Source organism: Pseudophryne corroboree, chromosome 9, assembly GCF_028390025.1.
Source record: "Pseudophryne corroboree isolate aPseCor3 chromosome 9, aPseCor3.hap2, whole genome shotgun sequence".
Lineage (NCBI taxonomy): Eukaryota > Metazoa > Chordata > Amphibia > Anura > Myobatrachidae > Pseudophryne > Pseudophryne corroboree.
The window spans coordinates 470,711,577-470,737,705 of record NC_086452.1 but is presented as its reverse complement, the minus strand read 5'-3'; the positions used below and the strand labels follow the sequence as shown (position 1 = coordinate 470,737,705).

General features: G+C 50.9%; 1 protein-coding gene across 1 annotated transcript in view; it reads left to right on the top strand.

The window, feature by feature from the left end:
* The first annotated feature begins 734 nt into the window (after positions 1-734).
* Positions 735-26,129, top strand: part of TWF2 (twinfilin actin binding protein 2) — a 57,006-nt gene continuing 31,611 nt past the window's right edge. The window contains exon 1 of the mRNA XM_063941350.1: positions 735-843. Coding sequence (XP_063797420.1) covers positions 819-843 — 25 coding nt within the window. The 5' untranslated portion in view covers positions 735-818. The remainder of the gene's footprint in view (positions 844-26,129) is intronic.

Genomic DNA, 26,129 nt, shown 5'->3' with positions numbered 1-26,129 from the left:
AGAGAAAATATAATGCACTAGGTGCAGCAGTGAGTGGCGGGGGGGGACGGGGGGGTCACAGTGTGTAATGATATAATGTGCTAGTTGCAGCAGTGAGTGTGTAATAATATAATGTGCTAGTTGCAGCAGTAAGTGGCGGCGGGGGGGGGTCCACAGTGTGTAATAATATAATGCACCAGGTGCAGCGGTGAGTGGTCACAGTGTGTAATAATATAATGTGCTAGTTGCAGCAGTGAGAGGTGGCGGGGGGGGGGGGGGGGGGTGTCACAGTGTGTAATAATATAATGCACTAGGTGCAGCAGTGAGTGGCGGGGGGGGTCACAGTGTGTAATAATATAATGTGCTAGTTGCAGCAGTGAGTGTGTAATAATATAATGTGCTAGTTGCAGCAGTAAGTGGCGGGGGGGGGTCCACAGTGTGTAATAATATAATGCACCAGGTGCAGCGGTGAGTGGCGGGGGGGGTCACAGTGTGTAATAATATAATGTGCTAGTTGCAGCAGTGAGTGGTGGCGGGGGGAAGGGGGGTCACAGTGTGTAATAATATAATGCACTAGGTGCAGCAGTGAGTGGCGGGGGGGGGGGTGGTCACAGTGTGTAATAATATAATGTGCTAGCCTCTAACACGTGATATACTGGCTACGTCAGGTAACTACATTTCCCGGCGTGCCCCACGGTGCTCCCAGCATGCCGTGCGGCAGCCCTCTGTAAATGGCTTTTTCTGTAAAATTAGAGGCCCGCGCTGGCCCCGCCCCCCGAGTCCCCGGCCACGCCCCCCAGCGCAGAGTGAGCCGCTCCCTGATCCCGGGCTGTCCTGACATGGCGCACCAGACCGGCATCCACGGTATGTACTCACAGGGCGGGCGTGGCCGGGGGTGCGGGTGTTCCCGGCGGGGCCTGCTCCCTGGCTGGGTGTGTATATGTATGTATAAATGTATCTGCTTCTGGGGAAAGCTCTCCAGTATACTGTGCCCTGCAGGCCCCCTGAGCCCACGTTACTGCACTGTATATACTGTACACTATGTATCATGTGTGCTCCCATTACCTGTATACAGTGTGAGTGCTGAGCTTGTGTCACACCAGCAGTGATACTCCCATTACCTGTATACAGTGTGAGTGCTGAGCTAGTGTCACACCAGCAGTGATACCCTCCCATTACCTGTATACAGTGTGAGTGCTGAGCTTGTGTCACACCAGCAGTGATACCCTCCCATTACCTGTATACAGTGTAAGCGCTGAGCTTGTGTCACACCAGCAGTGATACCCTCCCATTACCTGTATACAGTGTGAGTGCTGAGCTAGTGTCACACCAGCAGTGATACCCTCCCATTACCTGTATACAGTGTGAGTGCTGAGCTAGTGTCACACCAGCAGTGATACCCTCTCATTACCTGTATACAGTGTGAGTGCTGAGCTAGTGTCACACCAGCAGTGATACCCTCCCATTACCTGTATACAGTGTGAGAGCTGAGCTTGTGTCACACCAGCAGTGATACTCCCATTACCTGTATACAGTGTGAGAGCTGAGCTTGTGTCACACCAGCAGTGATACTCCCATTACCTGTATACAGTGTGAGAGCTGAGCTTGTGTCACACCAGCAGTGATACTCCCATTACCTGTATACAGTGTGAGTGCTGAGCTTGTGTCACACCAGCAGTGATACCCTCCCATTACCTGTATACAGTGTGAGTGCTGAGCTTGTGTCACACCAGCAGTGATACCCTCCCATTACCTGTATACAGTGTGAGAGCTGAGCTTGTGTCACACCAGCAGTGATACTCCCATTACCTGTATACAGTGTGAGTGCTGAGCTTGTGTCACACCAGCAGTGATACTCCCATTACCTGTATACAGTGTGAGTGCTGAGCTTGTGTCACACCAGCAGTGATACTCCCATTACCTGTATACAGTGTGAGTGCTGAGCTTGTGTCACACCAGCAGTGATACTCCCATTACCAGTATACAGTGTGAGTGCTGAGCTTGTGTCACACCAGCAGTGATACTCCCGTTACCTGTATACAGTGTGAGTGCTGAGCTTGTGTCACACCAGCAGTGATACCCTCCCATTACCTGTATACAGTGTGAGAGCTGAGCTTGTGTCACACCAGCAGTGATACTCCCATTACCTGTATACAGTGTGAGTGCTGAGCTTGTGTCACACCAGCAGTGATGCTCCCATTACCTGTATACAGTGTGAGTGCTGAGCTTGTGTCACACCAGCAGTGATGCTCCCATTACCTGTATACAGTGTGAGTGCTGAACTTGTGTCACACCAGCAGTGATACCCTCCCATTACCTGTATTCAGTGTGAGTGCTGAGCTTGTGTCACACCAGCAGTGATACTCCCATTACCTGTATACAGTGTGAGTGCTGAGCTTGTGTCACACCAGCAGTGATACCCTCCCATTACCTGTATACAGTGTGAGAGCTGAGCTTGTGTCACACCAGCAGTGATACCCTCCCATTACCTGTATACAGTGTGAGAGCTGAGCTTGTCACACCAGCAGTGATACTCCCATTACCTGTATACAGTGTGAGTGCTGAGCTTGTGTCACACCAGCAGTGATACTCCCATTACCTGTATACAGTGTGAGTGCTGAGCTTGTGTCACACCAGCAGTGATACTCCCATTACCTGTATACAGTGTGAGTGCTGAGCTTGTGTCACACCAGCAGTGATACCCTCCCATTACCTGTATACAGTGTGAGTGCTGAGCTTGTGTCACACCAGCAGTGATACTCCCATTACCTGTACACAGTGTGCGTGCTGAGCTTGTGTCACACCAGCAGTGATACTCTCCCATTACCTGTATACAGTGTGAGTGCTGAGCTTGTGTCACACCAGCAGTGATACTCCCATTACCTGTACACAGTGTGCGTGCTGAGCTTGTGTCACACCAGCAGTGATACCCTCCCATTACCTGTATACAGTGTGAGTGCTGAGCTTGTGTCACACCAGCAGTGATACCCTCCCATTACCTGTACACAGTGTGCGTGCTGAGCTTGTCACACCAGCAGTGATACTCCCATTACCTGTATACAGTGTGAGTGCTGAGCTTGTGTCACACCAGCAGTGATACCCTCCCATTACCTGTACACAGTGTGAGTGCTGAGCTTGTCACACCAGCAGTGATACTCCCATTACCTGTACACAGTGTGAGTGCTGAGCTTGTGTCACACCAGCAGTGATACTCCCATTACCTGTATACAGTGTGAGTGCTGAGCTTGTGTCACACCAGCAGTGATACTCCCATTACCTGTATACAGTGTGAGTGCTGAGCTTGTGTCACACCAGCAGTGATACTGCCATTACCTGTATACAGTGTGAGTGCTGAGCTTGTCACACCAGCAGTGATACCCTCCCATTACCTGTATACAGTGTGAGTGCTGAGCTTGTGTCACACCAGCAGTGATACTCCCATTACCTGTATACAGTGTGAGTGCTGAGCTTGTGTCACACCAGCAGTGATACTCCCATTACCTGTATACAGTGTGAGTGCTGAGCTTGTGTCACACCAGCAGTGATACCCTCCCATTACCTGTATACAGTGTGAGAGCTGAGCTTGTGTCACACCAGCAGTGATACCCTCCCATTACCTGTATACAGTGTGAGAGCTGAGCTTGTCACACCAGCAGTGATACTCCCATTACCTGTATACAGTGTGAGTGCTGAGCTTGTGTCACACCAGCAGTGATACTCCCATTACCTGTATACAGTGTGAGTGCTGAGCTTGTGTCACACCAGCAGTGATACTCCCATTACCTGTATACAGTGTGAGTGCTGAGCTTGTGTCACACCAGCAGTGATACCCTCCCATTACCTGTATACAGTGTGAGTGCTGAGCTTGTGTCACACCAGCAGTGATACTCCCATTACCTGTACACAGTGTGCGTGCTGAGCTTGTGTCACACCAGCAGTGATACTCTCCCATTACCTGTATACAGTGTGAGTGCTGAGCTTGTGTCACACCAGCAGTGATACTCCCATTACCTGTACACAGTGTGCGTGCTGAGCTTGTCACACCAGCAGTGATACCCTCCCATTACCTGTATACAGTGTGAGTGCTGAGCTTGTGTCACACCAGCAGTGATACCCTCCCATTACCTGTACACAGTGTGCGTGCTGAGCTTGTCACACCAGCAGTGATACTCCCATTACCTGTATACAGTGTGAGTGCTGAGCTTGTGTCACACCAGCAGTGATACCCTCCCATTACCTGTACACAGTGTGAGTGCTGAGCTTGTCACACCAGCAGTGATACTCCCATTACCTGTACACAGTGTGAGTGCTGAGCTTGTGTCACACCAGCAGTGATACTCCCATTACCTGTATACAGTGTGAGTGCTGAGCTTGTGTCACACCAGCAGTGATACTCCCATTACCTGTATACAGTGTGAGTGCTGAGCTTGTGTCACACCAGCAGTGATACTCCCATTACCTGTATACAGTGTGAGTGCTGAGCTTGTGTCACACCAGCAGTGATACTCCCATTACCTGTATACAGTGTGAGTGCTGAGCTTGTCACACCAGCAGTGATACCCTCCCATTACCTGTATACAGTGTGAGTGCTGAGCTTGTGTCACACCAGCAGTGATACTCCCATTACCTGTATACAGTGTGAGTGCTGAGCTAGTGTCACACCAGCAGTGATACCCTCCCATTACCTGTATACAGTGTGAGAGCTGAGCTTGTGTCACACCAGCAGTGATACTCCCATTACCTGTATACAGTGTGAGTGCTGAGCTTGTGTCACACCAGCAGTGATACCCTCCCATTACCTGTATACAGTGTGAGTGCTGAGCTTGTGTCACACCAGCAGTGATACTCCCATTACCTGTATACAGTGTGAGTGCTGAGCTTGTGTCACACCAGCAGTGATCCCCTCTCATTACCTGTATACAGTGTGAGTGCTGAACTTGTGTTACACCAGCAGTGATACCCTCCCTTTACCTGTATACAGTGTGAGTGCTGAGCTTGTGTCACACCAGCAGTGATACTCCAGTTACCTGTATACAGTGTGAGTGCTGAGCTAGTGTCACACCAGCAGTGATACTCCCATTACCTGTATACAGTGTGAGTGCTGAGCTTGTGTCACACCAGCAGTGATACCCTCCCATTACCTGTATACAGTGTGAGTGCTGAGCTTGTGTCACACCAGCAGTGATACTGCCGTTACCCGTATACAGTGTGAGTGCTGAGCTTGTGTCATACCAGCAGTGATACTGCCATTACCTGTATACAGTGTGAGTGCTGAGCTTGTGTCACACCAGCAGTGATACCCTCCCATTACCTGTATGCAGTGTGAGTGCTGAGCTTGTGTCACACCAGCAGTGATACTCCCATTACCTGTATACAGTGTGAGTGCTGAGCTTGTGTCACACCAGCAGTGATACTCCCATTACCTGTATACAGTGTGAGTGCTGAGCTAGTGTCACACCAGCAGTGATACTCCCATTACCTGTATACAGTGTGAGTGCTGAGCTTGTCACACCAGCAGTGATACTCCCATTACCTGTATACAGTGTGAGTGCTGAGCTTGTGTCACACCAGCAGTGATCCCCTCCCATTACCTGTATACAGTGTGAGTGCTGAGCTTGTGTCACACCAGCAGTGATCCCCTCCCATTACCTGTATACAGTGTGAGTGCTGAGCTTGTTTCACACCAGCAGTGATACTCCCATTACCTGTATACAGTGTGAGTGCTGAGCTTGTGTCACACCAGCAGTGATACCCTCCCATTACCTGTATACAGTGTGAGTGCTGAGCTTGTGTCACACCAGCAGTGATACTCCCATTACCTGTATACAGTGTGAGTGCTGAACTTGTGTTACACCAGCAGTGATACCCTCCCATTACCTGTATACAGTGTGAGAGCTGAGCTTGTCACACCAGCAGTGATACTGCCATTACCTGTATACAGTGTGAGTGCTGAGCTTGTGTCACACCAGCAGTGATACCCTCCCATTACCTGTATACAGTGTGAGTGCTGAGCTTGTGTCACACCAGCAGTGATACTCCCATTACCTGTACACAGTGTGAGTGCTGAGCTTGTGTCACACCAGCAGTGATACTCCCATTACCTGTATACAGTGTGAGTGCTGAGCTTGTGTCACACCAGCAGTGATCCCCTCCCATTACCTGTATACAGTGTGAGTGCTGAGCTTGTGTCACACCAGCAGTGATACTCCCATTACCTGTATACAGTGTGAGTGCTGAGCTTGTGTCACACCAGCAGTGATACTCCCATTACCTGTATACAGTGTGAGTGCTGAGCTTGTGTCACACTAGCAGTGATACTCCCATTACCTGTATACAGTGTGAGTGCTGAGCTTGTGTCACACCAGCAGTGATACCCTCCCATTACCTGTATACAGTGTGAGTGCTGAGCTTGTGTCACACCAGCAGTGATACTGCCGTTACCCGTATACAGTGTGAGTGCTGAGCTTGTGTCACACCAGCAGTGATACCCTCCCATTACCTGTATACAGTGTGAGTGCTGAGCTTGTGTCACACCAGCAGTGATACCCTCCCATTACCTGTATACAGTGTGAGAGCTGAGCTTGTGTCACACCAGCAGTGATACTCCCATTACCTGTATACAGTGTGAGTGCTGAGCTTATGTCACACCAGCAGTGATACTCCCATTACCTGTATACAGTGTGAGTGCTGAGCTTGTGTCACACCAGCAGTGATACTCCCATTACCTGTATACAGTGTGAGTGCTGAGCTTGTCACACCAGCAGTGATACTCCCATTACCAGTATACAGTGTGAGTGCTGAGCTTGTGTCACACCAGCAGTGATACTCCCGTTACCTGTATACAGTGTGAGTGCTGAGCTTGTGTCACACCAGCAGTGATACCCTCCCATTACCTGTATACAGTGTGAGAGCTGAGCTTGTGTCACACCAGCAGTGATACTCCCATTACCTGTATACAGTGTGAGTGCTGAGCTTGTGTCACACCAGCAGTGATGCTCCCATTACCTGTATACAGTGTGAGTGCTGAGCTTGTGTCACACCAGCAGTGATGCTCCCATTACCTGTATACAGTGTGAGTGCTGAACTTGTGTCACACCAGCAGTGATACCCTCCCATTACCTGTATTCAGTGTGAGTGCTGAGCTTGTGTCACACCAGCAGTGATACTCCCATTACCTGTATACAGTGTGAGTGCTGAGCTTGTGTCACACCAGCAGTGATACCCTCCCATTACCTGTATACAGTGTGAGTGCTGAGCTTGTGTCACACCAGCAGTGATACCCTCCCATTACCTGTATACAGTGTGAGTGCTGAGCTTGTGTCACACCAGCAGTGATACTCCCATTACCTGTACACAGTGTGCGTGCTGAGCTTGTGTCACACCAGCAGTGATACTCTCCCATTACCTGTATACAGTGTGAGTGCTGAGCTTGTGTCACACCAGCAGTGATACTCCCATTACCTGTACACAGTGTGCGTGCTGAGCTTGTGTCACACCAGCAGTGATACCCTCCCATTACCTGTATACAGTGTGAGTGCTGAGCTTGTGTCACACCAGCAGTGATACTCCCATTACCTGTATACAGTGTGAGTGCTGAGCTTGTGTCACACCAGCAGTGATACCCTCCCATTACCTGTACACAGTGTGAGTGCTGAGCTTGTCACACCAGCAGTGATACTCCCATTACCTGTACACAGTGTGAGTGCTGAGCTTGTGTCACACCAGCAGTGATACTCCCATTACCTGTATACAGTGTGAGTGCTGAGCTTGTGTCACACCAGCAGTGATACTCCCATTACCTGTATACAGTGTGAGTGCTGAGCTTGTGTCACACCAGCAGTGATACTCCCATTACCTGTATACAGTGTGAGTGCTGAGCTTGTCACACCAGCAGTGATACCCTCCCATTACCTGTATACAGTGTGAGTGCTGAGCTTGTGTCACACCAGCAGTGATACTCCCATTACCTGTATACAGTGTGAGTGCTGAGCTAGTGTCACACCAGCAGTGATACCCTCCCATTACCTGTATACAGTGTGAGAGCTGAGCTTGTGTCACACCAGCAGTGATACTCCCATTACCTGTATACAGTGTGAGTGCTGAGCTTGTGTCACACCAGCAGTGATACCCTCCCATTACCTGTATACAGTGTGAGTGCTGAGCTTGTGTCACACCAGCAGTGATACTCCCATTACCTGTATACAGTGTGAGTGCTGAGCTTGTGTCACACCAGCAGTGATCCCCTCTCATTACCTGTATACAGTGTGAGTGCTGAACTTGTGTTACACCAGCAGTGATACCCTCCCTTTACCTGTATACAGTGTGAGTGCTGAGCTTGTGTCACACCAGCAGTGATACTCCAGTTACCTGTATACAGTGTGAGTGCTGAGCTTGTGTCACACCAGCAGTGATACTCCCATTACCTGTATACAGTGTGAGTGCTGAGCTTGTGTCACACCAGCAGTGATACCCTCCCATTACCTGTATACAGTGTGAGTGCTGAGCTTGTGTCACACCAGCAGTGATACTGCCGTTACCCGTATACAGTGTGAGTGCTGAGCTTGTGTCATACCAGCAGTGATACTGCCATTACCTGTATACAGTGTGAGTGCTGAGCTTGTGTCACACCAGCAGTGATACCCTCCCATTACCTGTATGCAGTGTGAGTGCTGAGCTTGTGTCACACCAGCAGTGATACTCCCATTACCTGTACACAGTGTGAGTGCTGAGCTTGTGTCACACCAGCAGTGATACTCCCATTACCTGTATACAGTGTGAGTGCTGAGCTAGTGTCACACCAGCAGTGATACTCCCATTACCTGTATACAGTGTGAGTGCTGAGCTTGTCACACCAGCAGTGATACTCCCATTACCTGTATACAGTGTGAGTGCTGAGCTTGTGTCACACCAGCAGTGATCCCCTCCCATTACCTGTATACAGTGTGAGTGCTGAGCTTGTGTCACACCAGCAGTGATCCCCTCCCATTACCTGTATACAGTGTGAGTGCTGAGCTTGTTTCACACCAGCAGTGATACTCCCATTACCTGTATACAATGTGAGTGCTGAGCTTGTGTCACACCAGCAGTGATACCCTCCCATTACCTGTATACAGTGTGAGTGCTGAGCTTGTGTCACACCAGCAGTGATACTCCCATTACCTGTATACAGTGTGAGTGCTGAACTTGTGTTACACCAGCAGTGATACCCTCCCATTACCTGTATACAGTGTGAGAGCTGAGCTTGTCACACCAGCAGTGATACTGCCATTACCTGTATACAGTGTGAGTGCTGAGCTTGTGTCACACCAGCAGTGATACCCTCCCATTACCTGTATACAGTGTGAGTGCTGAGCTTGTGTCACACCAGCAGTGATACTCCCATTACCTGTACACAGTGTGAGTGCTGAGCTTGTGTCACACCAGCAGTGATACTCCCATTACCTGTATACAGTGTGAGTGCTGAGCTTGTGTCACACTAGCAGTGATACTCCCATTACCTGTATACAGTGTGAGTGCTGAGCTTGTGTCACACCAGCAGTGATACCCTCCCATTACCTGTATACAGTGTGAGTGCTGAGCTTGTGTCACACCAGCAGTGATACTGCCGTTACCCGTATACAGTGTGAGTGCTGAGCTTGTGTCATACCAGCAGTGATACTGCCATTACCTGTATGCAGTGTGAGTGCTGAGCTTGTGTCACACCAGCAGTGATACTCCCATTACCTGTATACAGTGTGAGTGCTGAGCTTGTGTCACACCAGCAGTGATACTCCCATTACCTGTATACAGTGTGAGTGCTGAGCTTGTGTCACACCAGCAGTGATACTCCCATTACCTGTATACAGTGTGAGTGCTGAGCTTGTGTCACACCAGCAGTGATACCCTCCCATTACCTGTATACAGTGTGAGAGCTGAGCTTGTGTCACACCAGCAGTGATACCCTCCCATTACCTGTATACAGTGTGAGAGCTGAGCTTGTGTCACACCAGCAGTGATACTCCCATTACCTGTATACAGTGTGAGTGCTGAGCTTGTGTCACACCAGCAGTGATACCCTCTCATTACCTGTATACAGTGTGAGAGCTGAGCTTGTGTCACACCAGCAGTGATACTCCCATTACCTGTATACAGTGTGAGTGCTGAGCTTGTGTCACACCAGCAGTGATACCCTCCCATTACCTGTATACAGTGTGAGTGCTGAGCTTGTGTCACACCAGCAGTGATACTCCCATTACCTGTATACAGTGTGAGTGCTGAGCTTGTGTCACACCAGCAGTGATACCCTCTCATTACCTGTATACAGTGTAAATGCTGAGCTTGTGTCACACCAGCAGTGATACTCCCATTACCTGTATACAGTGTGAGTGCTGAGCTTGTGTCACACCAGCAGTGATACCCTCCCATTACCTGTATACAGTGTGAGAGCTGAGCTTGTCACACCAGCAGTGATACTCCCATTACCTGTATACAGTGAGTGCTGAGCTTGTCACACCAGCAGTGATACTCCCATTACCTGTATACAGTGTGAGTGCTGAGCTTGTGTCACACCAGCAGTGATACCCTCCCATTACCTGTATACAGTGTGAGAGCTGAGCTTGTGTCACACCAGCAGTGATACTCTCATTACCTGTATACAGTGTAAGCGCTGAGCTTGTGTCACACCAGCAGTGATACCCTCTCATTACCTGCATACAGTGTGAGTGCTGAGCTTGTGTCACACCAGCAGTGATCCCCTCCCATTACCTGTACACAGTGTGAGTGTTGAGCTTGTGTCACACCAGCAGTGATACTCCCATTACCTGTATACAGTGTAAGCGCTGAGCTTGTCACACCAGCAGTGATACCCTCCCATTACCTGTATACAGTGTGAGAGCTGAGCTTGTGTCACACCAGCAGTGATACTCCCATTACCTGTATACAGTGAGTGCTGAGCTTGTCACACCAGCAGTGATACTCCCATTACCTGTATACAGTGTGAGTGCTGAGCTAGTGTCACACCAGCAGTGATACTCCCATTACCTGTATACAGTGTAAGCGCTGAGCTTGTCACACCAGCAGTGATACCCTCCCATTACCTGTATACAGTGTGAGAGCTGAGCTTGTGTCACACCAGCAGTGATACTCCCATTACCTGTATACAGTGAGTGCTGAGCTTGTCACACCAGCAGTGATACTCTCATTACCTGCATACAGTGTAAGCGCTGAGCTTGTGTCACACCAGCAGTGATACTCCCATTACCTGTATACAGTGTAAGCGCTGAGCTTGTCACACCAGCAGTGATACCCTCCCATTACCTGTATACAGTGTGAGAGCTGAGCTTGTGTCACACCAGCAGTGATACTCCCATTACCTGTATACAGTGTAAGCGCTGAGCTTGTGTCACACCAGCAGTGATACTCTCATTACCTGCATACAGTGTAAACGCTGAGCTTGTGTCACACCAGCAGTGATACCCTCCCATTACCTGCATACAGTGTAAGCGCTGAGCTTGTGTCACACCAGCAGTGATACCCTCCCATTACCTGCATACAGTGTAAGCGCTGAGCTTGTGTCACACCAGCAGTGATACTCCCATTACCTGTATACAGTGTAAGCGCTGAGCTTGTGTCACACCAGCAGTGATACACTCATTACCTGCATACAGTGTAAACGCTGAGCTTGTGTCACACCAGCAGTGATACCCTCCCATTACCTGCATACAGTGTAAATGCTGAGCTTGTGTCACACCAGCAGTGATCCCCTCCCATTACCTGCATACAGTGTAAGCGCTGAGCTTGTGTCACACCAGCAGTGATACCCTCCCATTACCTGCATACAGTGTAAGCGCTGAGCTTGTGTCACACCAGCAGTGATCCCCTCCCATTACCTGCATACAGTGTAAATGCTGAGCTTGTGTCACACCAGCAGTGATACTCCCATTACCTGCATACAGTGTGAGTGCTGAGCTTGTGTCACACCAGCAGTGATACCCTCTCATTACCTGCATACAGTGTAAATGCTGAGCGCTCTTGTGACGCATGTGATTTGCAGAGGTTAGTAAGTGTAGGACTTCATCTCTTCCTCTTCGTACACCTTGTGCGGCAGGGGTTCACCTGCCTCTGAAAGGCTGGGGAAGTGAGCTAGCGTCCGGGTAATACTAACCAAAAGTTACAGCCAATCAGGTGCCGCGTCACCTGTTAAAATACCATCATAATTATCTTAAGTGAAGACACTACGTGTATTATCCCGTCTCACCTGCTGCCGGAGTCTCTGAATGAGGGGTGATGTTTGCCCTGCTGAAGGAATCATAGTTGTGGGAGTAACTGTGTTGGGTCAGGTGTACGATATCTGGAGCTGCCGCTGAGGTGGTGTAATAGGTGCCGTAGATTTTTCCCCCTTGGTGTACAGGTCCCATCTTACAGCCGGCGCAGATTGAGGGTATGCTATTGGTCAGTGCAGGATTTTTTCAGCCCCTGGATGTGTATGTGAGTGGGTAAGTGCAGGGGGTCTGCAGTGGCGTGCTCTAGGGTGGCAGTGAAAGCTGGAGAAGACGGCGTATTGGGATGAGATTGGTGGTAACTGTCTGTGGAAATCAGCGACTGATCACTATGGAGAGTGAAACACAAGGCTCTGGGCCGGAGCGTCGCACCGTCTGCTCTTTGTGTTTTGCTTCGGCTGCCAGATTCCCGGCCCCTGGAACATGCTGAAACTTGTTACCACGGGACGAGACGCCGTTCTGTTCCGCTCGCCTGGCATATGCTGCTGGCCCATCCATTCTGCCAGAACACGCAGGAGTCTGGATAGGAGCTCAGTGAGGGTGTGCACCCATAGCCATGTAGGTTTCTCACCGGAGTAACACAACTCGCCAAAGGGGACGTGATTAGATAGGGCCTCATTGCCTGCTGCCGTAAGGGTAGAGAGGAGCCAGCTCCAGTATTTACCGTAGAACGAGGTCTGCGCCGTACTGCCGGCGCAGTGGGCGGTGTGCCTCGTGCTGCCGGCGCAGAGGAAGCTTTGTCAGAGGGCGGTTTGCCCCGTGCTGCCGGCGCAGAGGACGCTTTGCCAGAGGGCGGTTTGCCCCGTGCTGCCGGCGCAGAGGACGCTTTGCCAGAGGGCGGTTTGCCCCGTGCTGCCGGCGCAGAGGGCGGTTTGTGTCACCTCTTGCAGTGCTGTGTGAGGAGCAGGGGCGGCAGTATAAGCAGCTATTCCAGGTATACAGAAGCTACAGCGCATAATGCTATTCCTGTGAGACGCCCGTTGTGCGGGGATAATGCCTCACAGCTCCGTCCTTTACGTGGGAAACTCTTCGCTCAGATGGGTTTATAAACGCAGAGCAAAATAATGACCTGAAAGGATTATTAGTTTTCCGTGACTGATGCTGTTATAGGGCTTTGTCTTATAGCCTGCAGTATTACCTCTACTATATCATGCAGTTACTGCGCAGCGCGGGGGCACACAGCTTAAAATGCTCCAGTTTCCTCTGTTTCCTCTATTTTGCTGGACCAAGGTGTAGCCTGTAAATTTACTAGGCGCTAGTAACATCACTGAGATGTGAGGCACTCTATGCCTCATGCCTCAGTAATGTCTGTGGTTCCTACTACATCCCACACAATTGCTGCCCGCACTGCGGAAGATATGCAGGAAGTGTCAGAGTTCCGTACTTCTTTATTCATATAGAGGAACAGAGTACACGCGTGTCTCTGTGTGCAGGAGCGGGGTGGGGAAGTGTGACACACATCTCCTTATATGTGGGTAAGGTAGTGCAGCCGCCTGGACATCAGCCACCGGGAAGCAGTTACTCAAGGTCAGTGATGGGGAACCTTCGGCACTCCAGCTGTTGTTGAACTACACATCACAACATGCCCTGCTACCGTTATAGCATGGCCAAATAGCAAAACTGTAACAAGGCATGCTGGTATGTATAGTTCAACAACAGGTGGAGTGCCTAAGGTTCCCCATCACTGCATAGGCCCTGACACCGCAGTGTAACGAGACTAGCATTGCATTACTGCATAGGCCCTGACACCGCAGTGTAACGAGACTAGCATTGCATCACTGCGTAGGCCCTGACACCGCAGTGTAACAAGACTAGCATTGCATCACTGCATAGGCCTGACACCGCAGTGTAACGAGACTAGCATTGCATCACTGCATAGGCCCTGACAACGCAGTGTAACGAGACTAGCACTGCATCACTGCGTAGGCCCTGACACAGCAGTGTAACGAGACTAGCATTGCATCACTGCGTAGGCCCTGACACCGCAGTGTAACGAGACTAGCATTGCATCACTGCATAGGCCCTGACACCGCAGTGTAACGAGACTAGCATTGCATCACTGCATAGGCCCTGACAGCGCAGTGTAACGAGACTAGCACTGCATCACTGCATAGGCCCTGACACCGCAGTGTAAAGAGACTAGCATCACTGCATATGCCCTGATACCGCAGTGTAACAAGACTAGCATTGCATCACTGCATCGTATTTGAAAACATATTGAATCATTCGAATCTGTTCCGTGCACCATTACAATCGCGGGGAGAATGTGCAAACTCCACACAGATTCGTCCCCAGCTGGAATTCAACACGTGACCCCAGCGCAGTGAGGCAGCAATGCTAACCACTGCACATTATACCAACCACTGTTTTTAAGTTGTTATAGCTTTCTCTTTACTATGGGGCAGATGTGTCAAACCTTTGAGAGAGATAAAGTGGAGATGTTTCTATCTCTCATTTCTCTAGCGCAGCCTATAAAATGACAATTGCTATGGGCATCTTCACTTTCTCTCTCTGAGGTTTGATACACCTCCCCCTAGGTATGAGGAACTTCTGTTGGTGACTGTACTGTAAGTGCGGCAGAGCCGGTCATCCATTGCCTTCCAGCTGCTGCAAAACTACAACTTCCAGGGGGCCGCGTGAGCCGACATAGTTGAGTGGAGCTGCCAGGGTGTGCTGGGATTTGTAGTTCCACCAGCTGGCATAGTCTGATGTGTGATTTGACACAGCTGGGATGCGGGAGGATTGTGTCTGACGGTAGCAGATCGGCTTCCCTGCTATTTATAGCTTACATCAGATGATGTAACAGCGCTGCAGAGTTACTCCGCTATTAAACAGCTTTACCACCCACATCCTCTGCTCTATATAGCCGGCTGCGATGCTGCCTGCCAGTGTGTAATCTGCCGCTTCCTCCTGACCGTATTGTCACCGCTCCCTGTTCCTCCAGCCAGGTCTTGATATCATCGGGCAGGACTGCTTATTTTCTTTACAATGGGGTAAAACGGAAAGCTGCTTTATACAGATATCAGTAACCAGTGCAGAGCGCTCAGTAGATCAGTGTCACCAACCAGGACAATAGACATAAGCAGCATGGCCTGATGATACACTGACATGATGGAGAAGCACAGAGGGTGGCTGGGAACCCCTACCCCGATATATATGCAGCAAAATTTACAGGCTCAAGCACAAACAAGTAAAATAAATCCTGTGAAGGCGGGAAGCATTGCTGCAGAGAGACTCAGTCACTACAGGACTTAATCGCCTTCATCTTTGCGGAGTCAGTGGGATTTACCATAGGGGGCCAGACAGATGTTTAATCCAGCTGTGTGCACATGTATGCCACATGCAGAATCTGTGTAACACGATGCACTAATCCGGCTGTGTGCACATGTATGCCACATGCAGAATCTGTGTAACACGATGCACTAATCCTGCTGTGTGCACATGTATGACACATGCAAAATCTGTGTAACGCGATGCATTAATCCGGCTGTGTGCACATGTATGCCACATGCAGAATCTGTGTAACACGATGCACTAATCCGGCTATGTGCACATGTATGACATGCAGAATCTGTGTAACGCGATGCACTAATCCGGCTGTGTGCACATGTATGCCACATGCAGAATCTGTGTAACGCGATGCACTAATCCAGCTGTGTGCACATGTATGCCACATGCAGAATCTGTGTAACACGATGCACTAATCCGGCTGTGTGCACATGTATGCCACATGCAGAATCTGTGTAACGCGATGCACTAATCCAGCTGTGTGCACATGTATGCCACATGCAGAATCTGTGTAACGCGATGCACTAATCCAGCTGTGTGCACATGTATGACACATGCAGAATCTGTGTAACACGATGCACTAATCTAGCTGTGTGCACATGTATGACACATGCAAAATCTGTGTAACGCGATGCACTAATCCGGCTGTGTGCACATGTATGCCACATGCAGAATCTGTGTAACGCGATGCACTAATCCAGCTGTGTGCACATGTATGACACATGCAGAATCTGTGTAACACGATGCACTAATCTAGCTGTGTGCACATGTATGACACATGCAAAATCTGTGTAACGCGATGCACTAATCCGGCTGTGTGCACATGTATGCCACATGCAGAATCTGTGTAACACGATGCACTAATCCGGCTGTGTGCACATGTATGCCACATGCAGAATCTGTGTAACACGATGCACTAATCCTGCTGTGTGCACATGTATGACACATGCAAAATCTGTGTAACGCGATGCATTAATCCGGCTGTGTGCACATGTATGCCACATGCAGAATCTGTGTAACACGATGCACTAATCCGGCTATGTGCACATGTATGACATGCAGAATCTGTGTAACGCGATGCACTAATCCGGCTGTGTGCACATGTATGCCACATGCAGAATCTGTGTAACGCGATGCACTAATCCGGCTGTGTGCACATGTATGCCACATGCAGAATCTGTGTAACACGATGCACTAATCCGGCTGTGTGCACATGTATGCCACATGCAGAATCTGTGTAACGCGATGCACTAATCCAGCTGTGTGCACATGTATGCCACATGCAGAATCTGTGTAACACGATGCACTAATCCGGCTGTGTGCACATGTATGCCACATGCAGAATCTGTGTAACGCGATGCACTAATCCAGCTGTGTGCACATGTATGCCACATGCAGAATCTGTGTAACACGATGCACTAATCCGGCTGTGTGCACATGTATGCCACATGCAGAATCTGTGTAACGCGATGCACTAATCCAGCTGTGTGCACATGTATGCCACATGCAGAATCTGTGTAACACGATGCACTAATCCGGCTGTGTGCACATGTATGCCACATGCAGAATCTGTGTAACGCGATGCACTAATCCAGCTGTGTGCACATGTATGCCACATGCAGAATCTGTGTAACGCGATGCACTAATCCAGCTGTGTGCACATGTATGACATGCAGAATCTGTGTAACACGATGCACTAATCTAGCTGTGTGCACATGTATGACACATGCAAAATCTGTGTAACGCGATGCACTAATCCGGCTGTGTGCACATGTATGCCACATGCAGAATCTGTGTAACACGATGCACTAATCCGGCTGTGTGCACATGTATGCCACATGCAGAATCTGTGTAACACGATGCACTAATCCTGCTGTGTGCACATGTATGACACATGCAAAATCTGTGTAACGCGATGCACTAATCTGGCTGTGTGCACATGTATTCCACATGCAGAATCTGTGTAACACGATGCACTAATCCGGCTATGTGCACATGTATGACACATGCAGAATCTGTGTAACGCGATGCACTAATCCGGCTGTGTGCACATGTATGACACATGCAGAATCTGTGTAACGCGATGCACTAATCCGGCTGTGTGCACATGTATGCCACATGCAGAATCTGTGTAACGCGATGCACTAATCCGGCTGTGTGCACATGTATGCCACATGCAGAATCTGTGTAACGCGATGCACTAATCCGGCTGTGTGCACATGTATGCCACATGCAGAATCTGTGTAACACGATGCACTAATCCGGCTGTGTGCACATGTATGACACATGCAGAATCTGTGTAACACGATGCACTAATCCGGCTGTGTGCACATGTATGACACATGCAGAATCTGTGTAACACGATGCACTAATCCGGCTGTGTGCACATGTATGACACATGCAGAATCTGTGTAACACGATGCACTAATCCGGCTGTGTGCACATGTATGACACATGCAGAATCTGTGTAACACGGTGCACTAATCCGGCTGTGTGCACATGTATGACACAAGCAGAATCTGTGTAACACGGTGCACTAATCCGGCTGTGTGCACATGTATGACACATGCAGAATCTGTGTAACGTGATGCAATGCGCTCTAGGCCTCCTGCTACACATGGAGGATGATGTGTATGAGGCCGGATCATCGTGATTACGCCATATACTGCAATGTCACCGCTTCCATCCAGATGCTACTATACATTATAGGGGTAATAACCTTCATTGAGTACTGTGGGGGAGACGTATGATCAGCTGATACATGACAATAGCACTAGATCCAGCACATGTGACTCTTATATCGCTCAGCAGCATGTTATATAGCGGCTACTGTACTGTATGGGGTCTCCATACGTGTACCGATACCGCAGTCACCATACAGTCATATGGCGATTGTGTATTGCGGCAGGTTTCTTTTCACTTCTGTGGCTTCCTGCTTTCCCCCCACATAAGGGCAGGATAACCTTCGTGTAGTCCAGCGGTGCCCGATTGGGCGCATCCCTACTTGGGTGCCGAGCGTCTGTGAATGAGATGGCATTTTTATGTAGGCTCATTGGGTGTGGCCGGGGGCATGATGCGTAGGCGCATTGGGAGTGGCCAGGTGGCATGATGCGTAGGCGCATTGGGAGTGGCCAGGGGGCATGATGCGTAGGTGCATTGGTGGTGGCTGGGGTGTGTGATGAGTAGGCGCATTGGGAGTGGCTGGGGGGCATGATGCGTAGGTGCATTGGGAGTGGCCGGGGGGCGTGATAAGTAGGCGCATTGGGAGTGGCCGGGGGGCGTGATGAGTAGGTGCAATGGGAGTGGCCGGGGGCGTGATGAGTAGGCGCATTGGGAGTGGCCGGGGGGAGTGATGAGTAGGCGCTTTGGGAGTGGCCGGGGGGCGTGATGAGTAGGCGCATTGGGAGTGGCTGGGGGGCGTAATGAGTAGGCGCATTGGGAGTGGCCGGGGGCATGATGAGTAGGCGCATTGGGAGTGGCCGGGGGGCGTGATGAGTAGGCGCATTGGGAGTGGCCGGGGGGCGTGATGAGTAGGCGCATTGGGAGTGGCCGGGGGGCGTGATGAGTAGGCGCATTGGGAGTGGCCGGGGGGCATGATGAGTAGGCGCATTGGGAGTGGCCGGGGGGCGTGATGAGTAGGCGCATTGGAAGTGGCCGGGGGGCGTGATGAGTAGGCGCATTGGGAGTGGCCGGGGGGCATGATGAGTAGGCGCATTGGGAGTGGCCGGGGTGCGTGATGAGTAGGCGCATTGGGAGTGGCCGGGGGGCGTGATGAGTAGGCGCATTGGGAGTGGCCGGGGGGCGTGATGAGTAGGCGCATTGGGAGTGGCCGGGGGGCGTGATGAGTAGGCGCATTGGGAGTGGCCGGGGGGCGTGATGAGTAGGCGCATTGGGAGTGGCCGGGGTGCGTGATGAGTAGGCGCATTGGGAGTGGCCGGGGGCATGATGCGTAGGTGCATTGGGAGTGGCCGGGGGCATGATGCGTAGGTGCATTGGGAGTGGTCGGGAGCATGATGAGTAGGCGCATTGAGAGTGGCCGGGAGCATGATGAGTAGGCGCATTGGGAGTGGCCGGGGGGCGTGATGAGTAGGCGCATTGGGAGTGGCCGGGGGGCGTGATGAGTAGGCGCATTGGGAGTGGCCGGGGGGCGTGATGAGTAGGCGCATTGGGAGTGGCCGGGGGGCGTGATGAGTAGGCGCATTGGGAGTGGCCGGGGGGGCGTGATGAGTAGGCGCATTGGGAGTGGCCGGGGGGCGTGATGAGTAGGCGCATTGGGAGTGGCCAGGGGCGTGATGAGTAGGTGCATTGGTGGTGGTCAGGGGGCATGATGCGTAGGTGCATTGGTGGTGGTCAGGGGGCATGATGCGTAGGTGCATTGGTGGTGGTCAGGGGGCATGATGCGTAGGTGCATTGGTGGTGGTCAGGGGGCGTGATGCGTAGGTGCATTGGTGGTGGTCAGGGGGCGTGATGCGTAGGTGCATTGGTGGTGGTCAGGGGGCATGATGCGTAGGTGCATTGGTGGTGGTCAGGGGGCACGATGTGTAGGTGCATTGGTGGTGGTCAGGGGGCATGATGCATAGGTGCATTGGTGGTGGTCAGGGGTCATGATGCGTAGGTGCATTGGTGGTGGTCAGGGGGCATGATGCGTAGGTGCATTGGTGGTGGTCAGGGGGCATGATGCGTAGGTGCATTGGTGGTGGTCAGGGGGCATGATGCGTAGGTGCATTGGTGGTGGTCAGGGGGCATGATGCGTAGGTGCATTGGTGGTGGTCAGGGGGCATGACGCGTAGGTGCATTGGTGGTGGTCAGGGGCATGACGCATAGGTGCATTGGTGGTGGTCAGGGGGCATGATGCGTAGGTGCATTGGTGGTGGTCAGGGGGCATGATGCGTAGGTGCATTGGTGGTGGTCAGGGGGCATGATGCGTAGGTGCAGTGGTGGTGGTCAGGGGGCATGATGCGTAGGTGCATTGGTGGTGGTCAGGGGGCATGACGCGTAGGTGCATTGGTGGTGGTCAGGGGGCATGACGCATAGGTGCATTGGTGGTCAGGGGGCATGATGCGTAGGTGCATTGGTGGTGGTCAGGGGGCATGATGCGTAGGTGCATTGGTGGTGGTCAGGGGGCATGATGCGTAGGTGCATTGGTGGTGGTCAGGGGGCATGACGCGTAGGTGCATTGGTGGTGGTCAGGGGGCATGATGCGTAGGTGCATTGGTGGTGGTCAGGGGGCATGACGCGTAGGTGCATTGGTGGTGGTCAGGGGGCATGACGCGTAGGTGCATTGGTGGTGGTCAGGGGCATGACGCATAGGTGCATTGGTGGTCAGGGGGCATGATGCGTAGGTGCATTGGTGGTGGTCAGGGGGCATGATGCGTAGGTGCATTGGTGGTGGTCAGGGGGCATGATGCGTAGGTGCATTGGTGGTGGTCAGGGGGCATGATGCGTAGGTGCATTGGTGGTGGTCAGGGGGCATGACGCATAGGTGCATTGGTGGTGGTCAGGGGGCAGGATGCGTAGGTGCATTGGTGGTGGTCAGGGGGCATGACGCATAGGTGCATTGGTGGTGGCTAGGGGGCAGGGTGCACTACTGGACTTGCAGAGGTTTCTCCCCCCCGCACTCTGACGGCTGAGCATATACAGTATGTACACTAATAATACATCTCCCGCTAGATGTTTGATGCCGCACATCAGCTCTGTTATAAAGTATCCCCCCCGGTCACAGACAGCTGAAGCTCCGCTCACACATCTAGGAAGTGTCCTGATGGGATGTCATGCAGGTGACACATCTGGGATTTTAGTAATTTACATTACGAGGACATCACTGGCCCCTCGTCATAGTTTGCATCCACCGATACACACGTCTGCCGAAATAAGGGTACACTTGGGGGGGAGAGGGGGGTTCCTAAATCTGTTACCGGGGATATTCTGCCGCTACATATATTTGTTTGTACTATATTCATCTGCTACGACATCGCTTTGTATTATTTGTATTATTAGAGGTGATATTGCATTAACTGCGTCTGTTTGTGTGTGTGTATATATTTAGTTATGACTGGGCCACCAGTATGGAGCGTGGCAATTAGATGGTGAGATCACTGTGTGTGTGTCCTGTCTTTATGTCATCCGAGTGCCGCCGTACACGCGCGCGCCTGTGTGTGTGTGTGTGTGTGTGTGTGTGTGTATATATATATATATATATATATATATATATATATATATATATATATATATATATATAGTCCACAGGCTGGGCTGCACTCAGAGACTCTCACGTACCAGGAAAAGGTTAACAAGCCCCGCAGGGCAACTTTAATGTGACGTTTCGGGGTAAAATCCCCTTCCTCATTTTACCCCGAAAGGTCACATCAAAGTTGCCCTGCGGGGCTTGTTAACCTTTTCCTGGTCCGTGAGCGTCTCTGAGTGCCGCCCAGCTTATGTACTATATTCAGCAGGAATAACTCTGATGGGAAGGCACGTGAGCAGGATACACGTAACACCGGAGTGCCAGGGTCTCATTTTGGTGGCAATGTGTGTATGTGTGTATATGTATATATAATATAAATATATATATTTCTCTGACGTCCTAGTGGATGCTGGGACTTCCGTAAGGACCATGGGGAATAGCGGCTCCGCAGGAGACTGGGCACAAAAGTAAAAGCTTTAGACTAGCTGGTGTGCACTGGCTCCTCCCCCTATGACCCTCCTCCAAGCCTCAGTTAGATTTTTGTGCCCGAACGAGAAGGGTGCAGGCTAGGTGGCTCTCCTGAGCTGCTTAGAAGTAAAAGTTTAAATAGGTTTTTTATTTTCAGTGAGTCCTGCTGGCAACAGGCTCACTGCATCGTGGGACTAAGGGGAGAAGAAGCGAACTCACCTGCGTGCAGAGTGGATTGGGCTTCTTGGCTACTGGACATTAGCTCCAGAGGGACGATCACAGGTTCAGCCTGGATGGGTCCCGGAGCCGCGCCGCCGGCCCCCTTACAGAGCCAGAAGAGCGAAGAGGTCCGGAGAAAGCGGCGGCAGAAGACGTTCCTGTCTTCAAATAAGGTAGCGCACAGCACTGCAGCTGTGCGCCATTGCTCTCAGCACACTTCACACTCCGGTCACTGAGGGTGCAGGGCGCTGGGGGGGAGCGCCCTGAGACGCAATAAAACACTATAAAAACCTTATATGGCTAAAGAAATGCATCACATATAGCTCCTGGGCTATATGGATGCATTTAACCCCTGCCAGTTTTCCTGAAAAAAGCGGGAGAAAAGGCCGCCGTGAAGAGGGCGGAGCCTTTCTCCTCAGCACACAAGCGCCATTTTCTTTCACAGCTCCGCTGGAAGGACGGCTCCCTGACTCTCCCCTGCAACAAGAATCAGGGTAAAACAAGAGAGGGGGGGCACTATTGGCAGCAAATATAAAACAGCAGCTATAAAGGGAGAAACACTTATATAAGGTTATCCCTGTATATATATAGCGCTCTGGTGTGTGCTGGCAAACTCTCCCTCTGTCTCCCCAAAGGGCTCGTGGGGTCCTGTCCTCTATCAGAGTATTCCCTGTGTGTGTGCTGTGTGTCGGTACGTTTGTGTCGACATGTATGAGGAGAAAAATGATGTGGAGACGGAGCAGAGTGTCTGTAACAGTGATGTCACCCCCTAGGGGGTCGACACCTGAGTGGATGTACTGTTGAAAATTACGTGACAGTGTCAGCTCTGTATAACAAAAACAGTGGTTGACATGAGACAGCCGGCTACTCAGCTTGTGCCTGTCCAGACGTCTCATAGGCTGTCAGGGGCTCTAAAGCGCCCGTTACCTCAGATACAGACGCCGACACGGATACTGACTCCTGTGTCGACGGTGAAGAGACAACCGTGATTTCCAGTAGGGCCACACGTTACATGATTGAGACAATGGAAAATGTTTTATACATTTCTGATAATACGAGTACCACCAAAAAGGGGTATTATGTTCGGTGAGGGAAAAACTACCTGTAGTTTTCCTGAATCTGAGAAATAAAATTAGGTGTGTGATGATGCGTGGGTTTCCCCCCGATAACAATTGATAATTTCTTAAAAAGTATTGGCTGTATACCCTTTCCCGCCAGAGGTTAGGGTGCGTTGGGAAACACCCCCTAGGGGGTATAAGGCGCTCACACGCTTGTAAGAACAAGGGCTCTACCCTCTCATGAGATGGCCGCCCTTAAGGATCCTGCTGATAGAAAGCAGGAGGGTATCCAAAAATGTATTCACACACATACTGGTGTTATACTGCGACCAGCAATCGCCTCAGCCTGGAGGTGCAGTGCTGGGTTGGCATGGTCGGATTCCCTGACTGGAAATATTGATATCCTAGATAAGGATAGTATATTATTGCCTATAGAGCATTTAAAAGATGCATTTCTATATATGCATGATGCACAGCGGAATATTTGCCGACTGGCATCAAGTATAAGTGCGTTGTCCAATTCTACCAGTAAAATGGTCAGGTGATGCGGATTCCAAACGGCATTTGGAAGTATTGCCTTTGAAAGGGGACATTTGGGGTCGGTCTTTTAGACCTGGTGGCCACGGCAACAACTGGGAAATCCACGTTTGTACCCCAGGTCGCCTCTCAAAATAAGACGCCGTATTATCAGGCGCAGTCCTTTGTTGGCAAGCGGACAAAAGGTTCCTCTTTTCTGCTCGTGACAGAGGGAGAGGAAAAAGGCTGAAGAGATTAGCCAGTTCCCAGGAACAGAAACCCTTTCCCGCCTCTGCCAAGCCCTCAGTATGACGATAGGGCCTTACAAGCTCAGGCACGGAGGGGGCCCGTTCTCAATGAATTTCAGTGCGCAGTGGCTCACTCGCAAGTAGACCCCTGGATCCTTCAGGTAATATCTCAGGGGTACATATTGGAATTCGAGACGTCTCCCCCTCGCCGTTTCCAAAAGTCGGCTTTACCGACGTCTCCCTCTAACAGGGAGGCAGTTTTGGAAGCCATTCACAAGCTGTATTCCCAGCAGGTGATAATCAAGGTACCCCTCCTGCAACAGGGAACGGGGTATTATTCCACACTATTGTGGTACCGAAGCCAGACGGCTCGGTGAGACCGATTCTAAATCTAAATCTAAAATCAAAAATCTTTGAACACTTACATACAGAGGTTCAAATTCAAGATTGAGTCACTCAGAGCAGTGATTGCGAACCTGGAAGAAGGGGACTACATGATGTCTCGGGACATCAAGGATGCTTACCTTCATGTCAAAATTTACCCTTCTCACCAAGGGTACCTCAGGTTATGGTACAGAACTGTCACTATCAGTTCAGACGCTGCCGTAGGGATGGTCCACGGCACCCCGGGTCTTTACCAAGGTAATGGCCGAAATGATATCCCTTCGAAGGAAGGGAATTTTAGTTATCCCTTACTTGGACGATTCCCTGATAAGGGTAAGATCCAGGGAACAGTTGGAAGTCGGTGTAGCACTATCTCAGGTAGTGTTGCGGCAGCACGATTGGATTCTCAATATTCCAAAATCGCAGCTGGTTCCGACGACTTGTCTTCTGTTTCCTAGGGATGATCCTGGACACAGTCCAGAAAAAAGGTGTTTCTCCCGGAAGAGAAAGCCAGGGAGTTATCCGAGCTAGTCAGGAACCTCCTAAAACCGAACCAAGTCTCAGTGCATCAATGCACAAGGGTTCTGGGTAAAAATGGTGGCTTCCTACGAAGCAATCCCATTCGTTAGATTCCACGCAAGAACTTTCCAGTGGAACCTACTGGACAAATGGTCCGGGTCGCATTTTCAGATGCATCAGCGGATAACCCTGTCACCAAGGACAAGGGTATCCATCCTGTGGTGGTTGCAGAGTGCTCATCTTCTAGAGGGCCGCAGATTCGGCATTCAGGACTGGGTCCTGGTGACCACGGATGCCAGCCTGCGAGGCTGGGGAGCAGTCACACAGGGACGAAATTTCCAGGGCTTAGGGTCAAGCCTGGATACATCACTTCACATAAATATCCTGAAGCTAAGGGCCATTTACAATGCTCTAAGCTTAGCAAGACCTCTGCTTCAAGGTCAGCCGGTGTTGATCCAGTCGGACAACATCATGGCAGTCACCCACGTAAACAGACAGGGTGGCACAAGAAGCAGGAGGGCAATGGCAGAAGCTGCAGGGATTCTTCGCTGGGCGGAAAATCATGTGATAGCACTGTCAACAGTATTCATTCCGGGAGTGGACAACTGGGAAGCAGACTTCCTCAGCACGACCTCCACCCGGGAGAGTGGGGACTTCACCCAGAAGTCGTCCACATGATTAAAAAACTCGACAGGTATTGCGCCAGGTCCAGGGACCCTCAGGCAATAGCTGTAGACGCTCTGGTAACACCGTGGGTGTACCAGTCAGTGTATGTGTTCCCTCCTCTGCCTCTCATACCCAAGGTACTGAGATTGATAAGATGGAGAGGAGTAAGCACTATATTCGTGGCTCCGGATTGGCCAAGAAGGATTTGGTAACCGGAACTTCAAGAGATGCTCACGGAGGATCCGTGGCCTCTACCTCTAAGAAGGGACCTGCTCCAGCAAGGACCCTGTCTGTTCCAAGACTTACCGCGGCTGCGTTTGACGGCATGCCGGTTGAACACCGG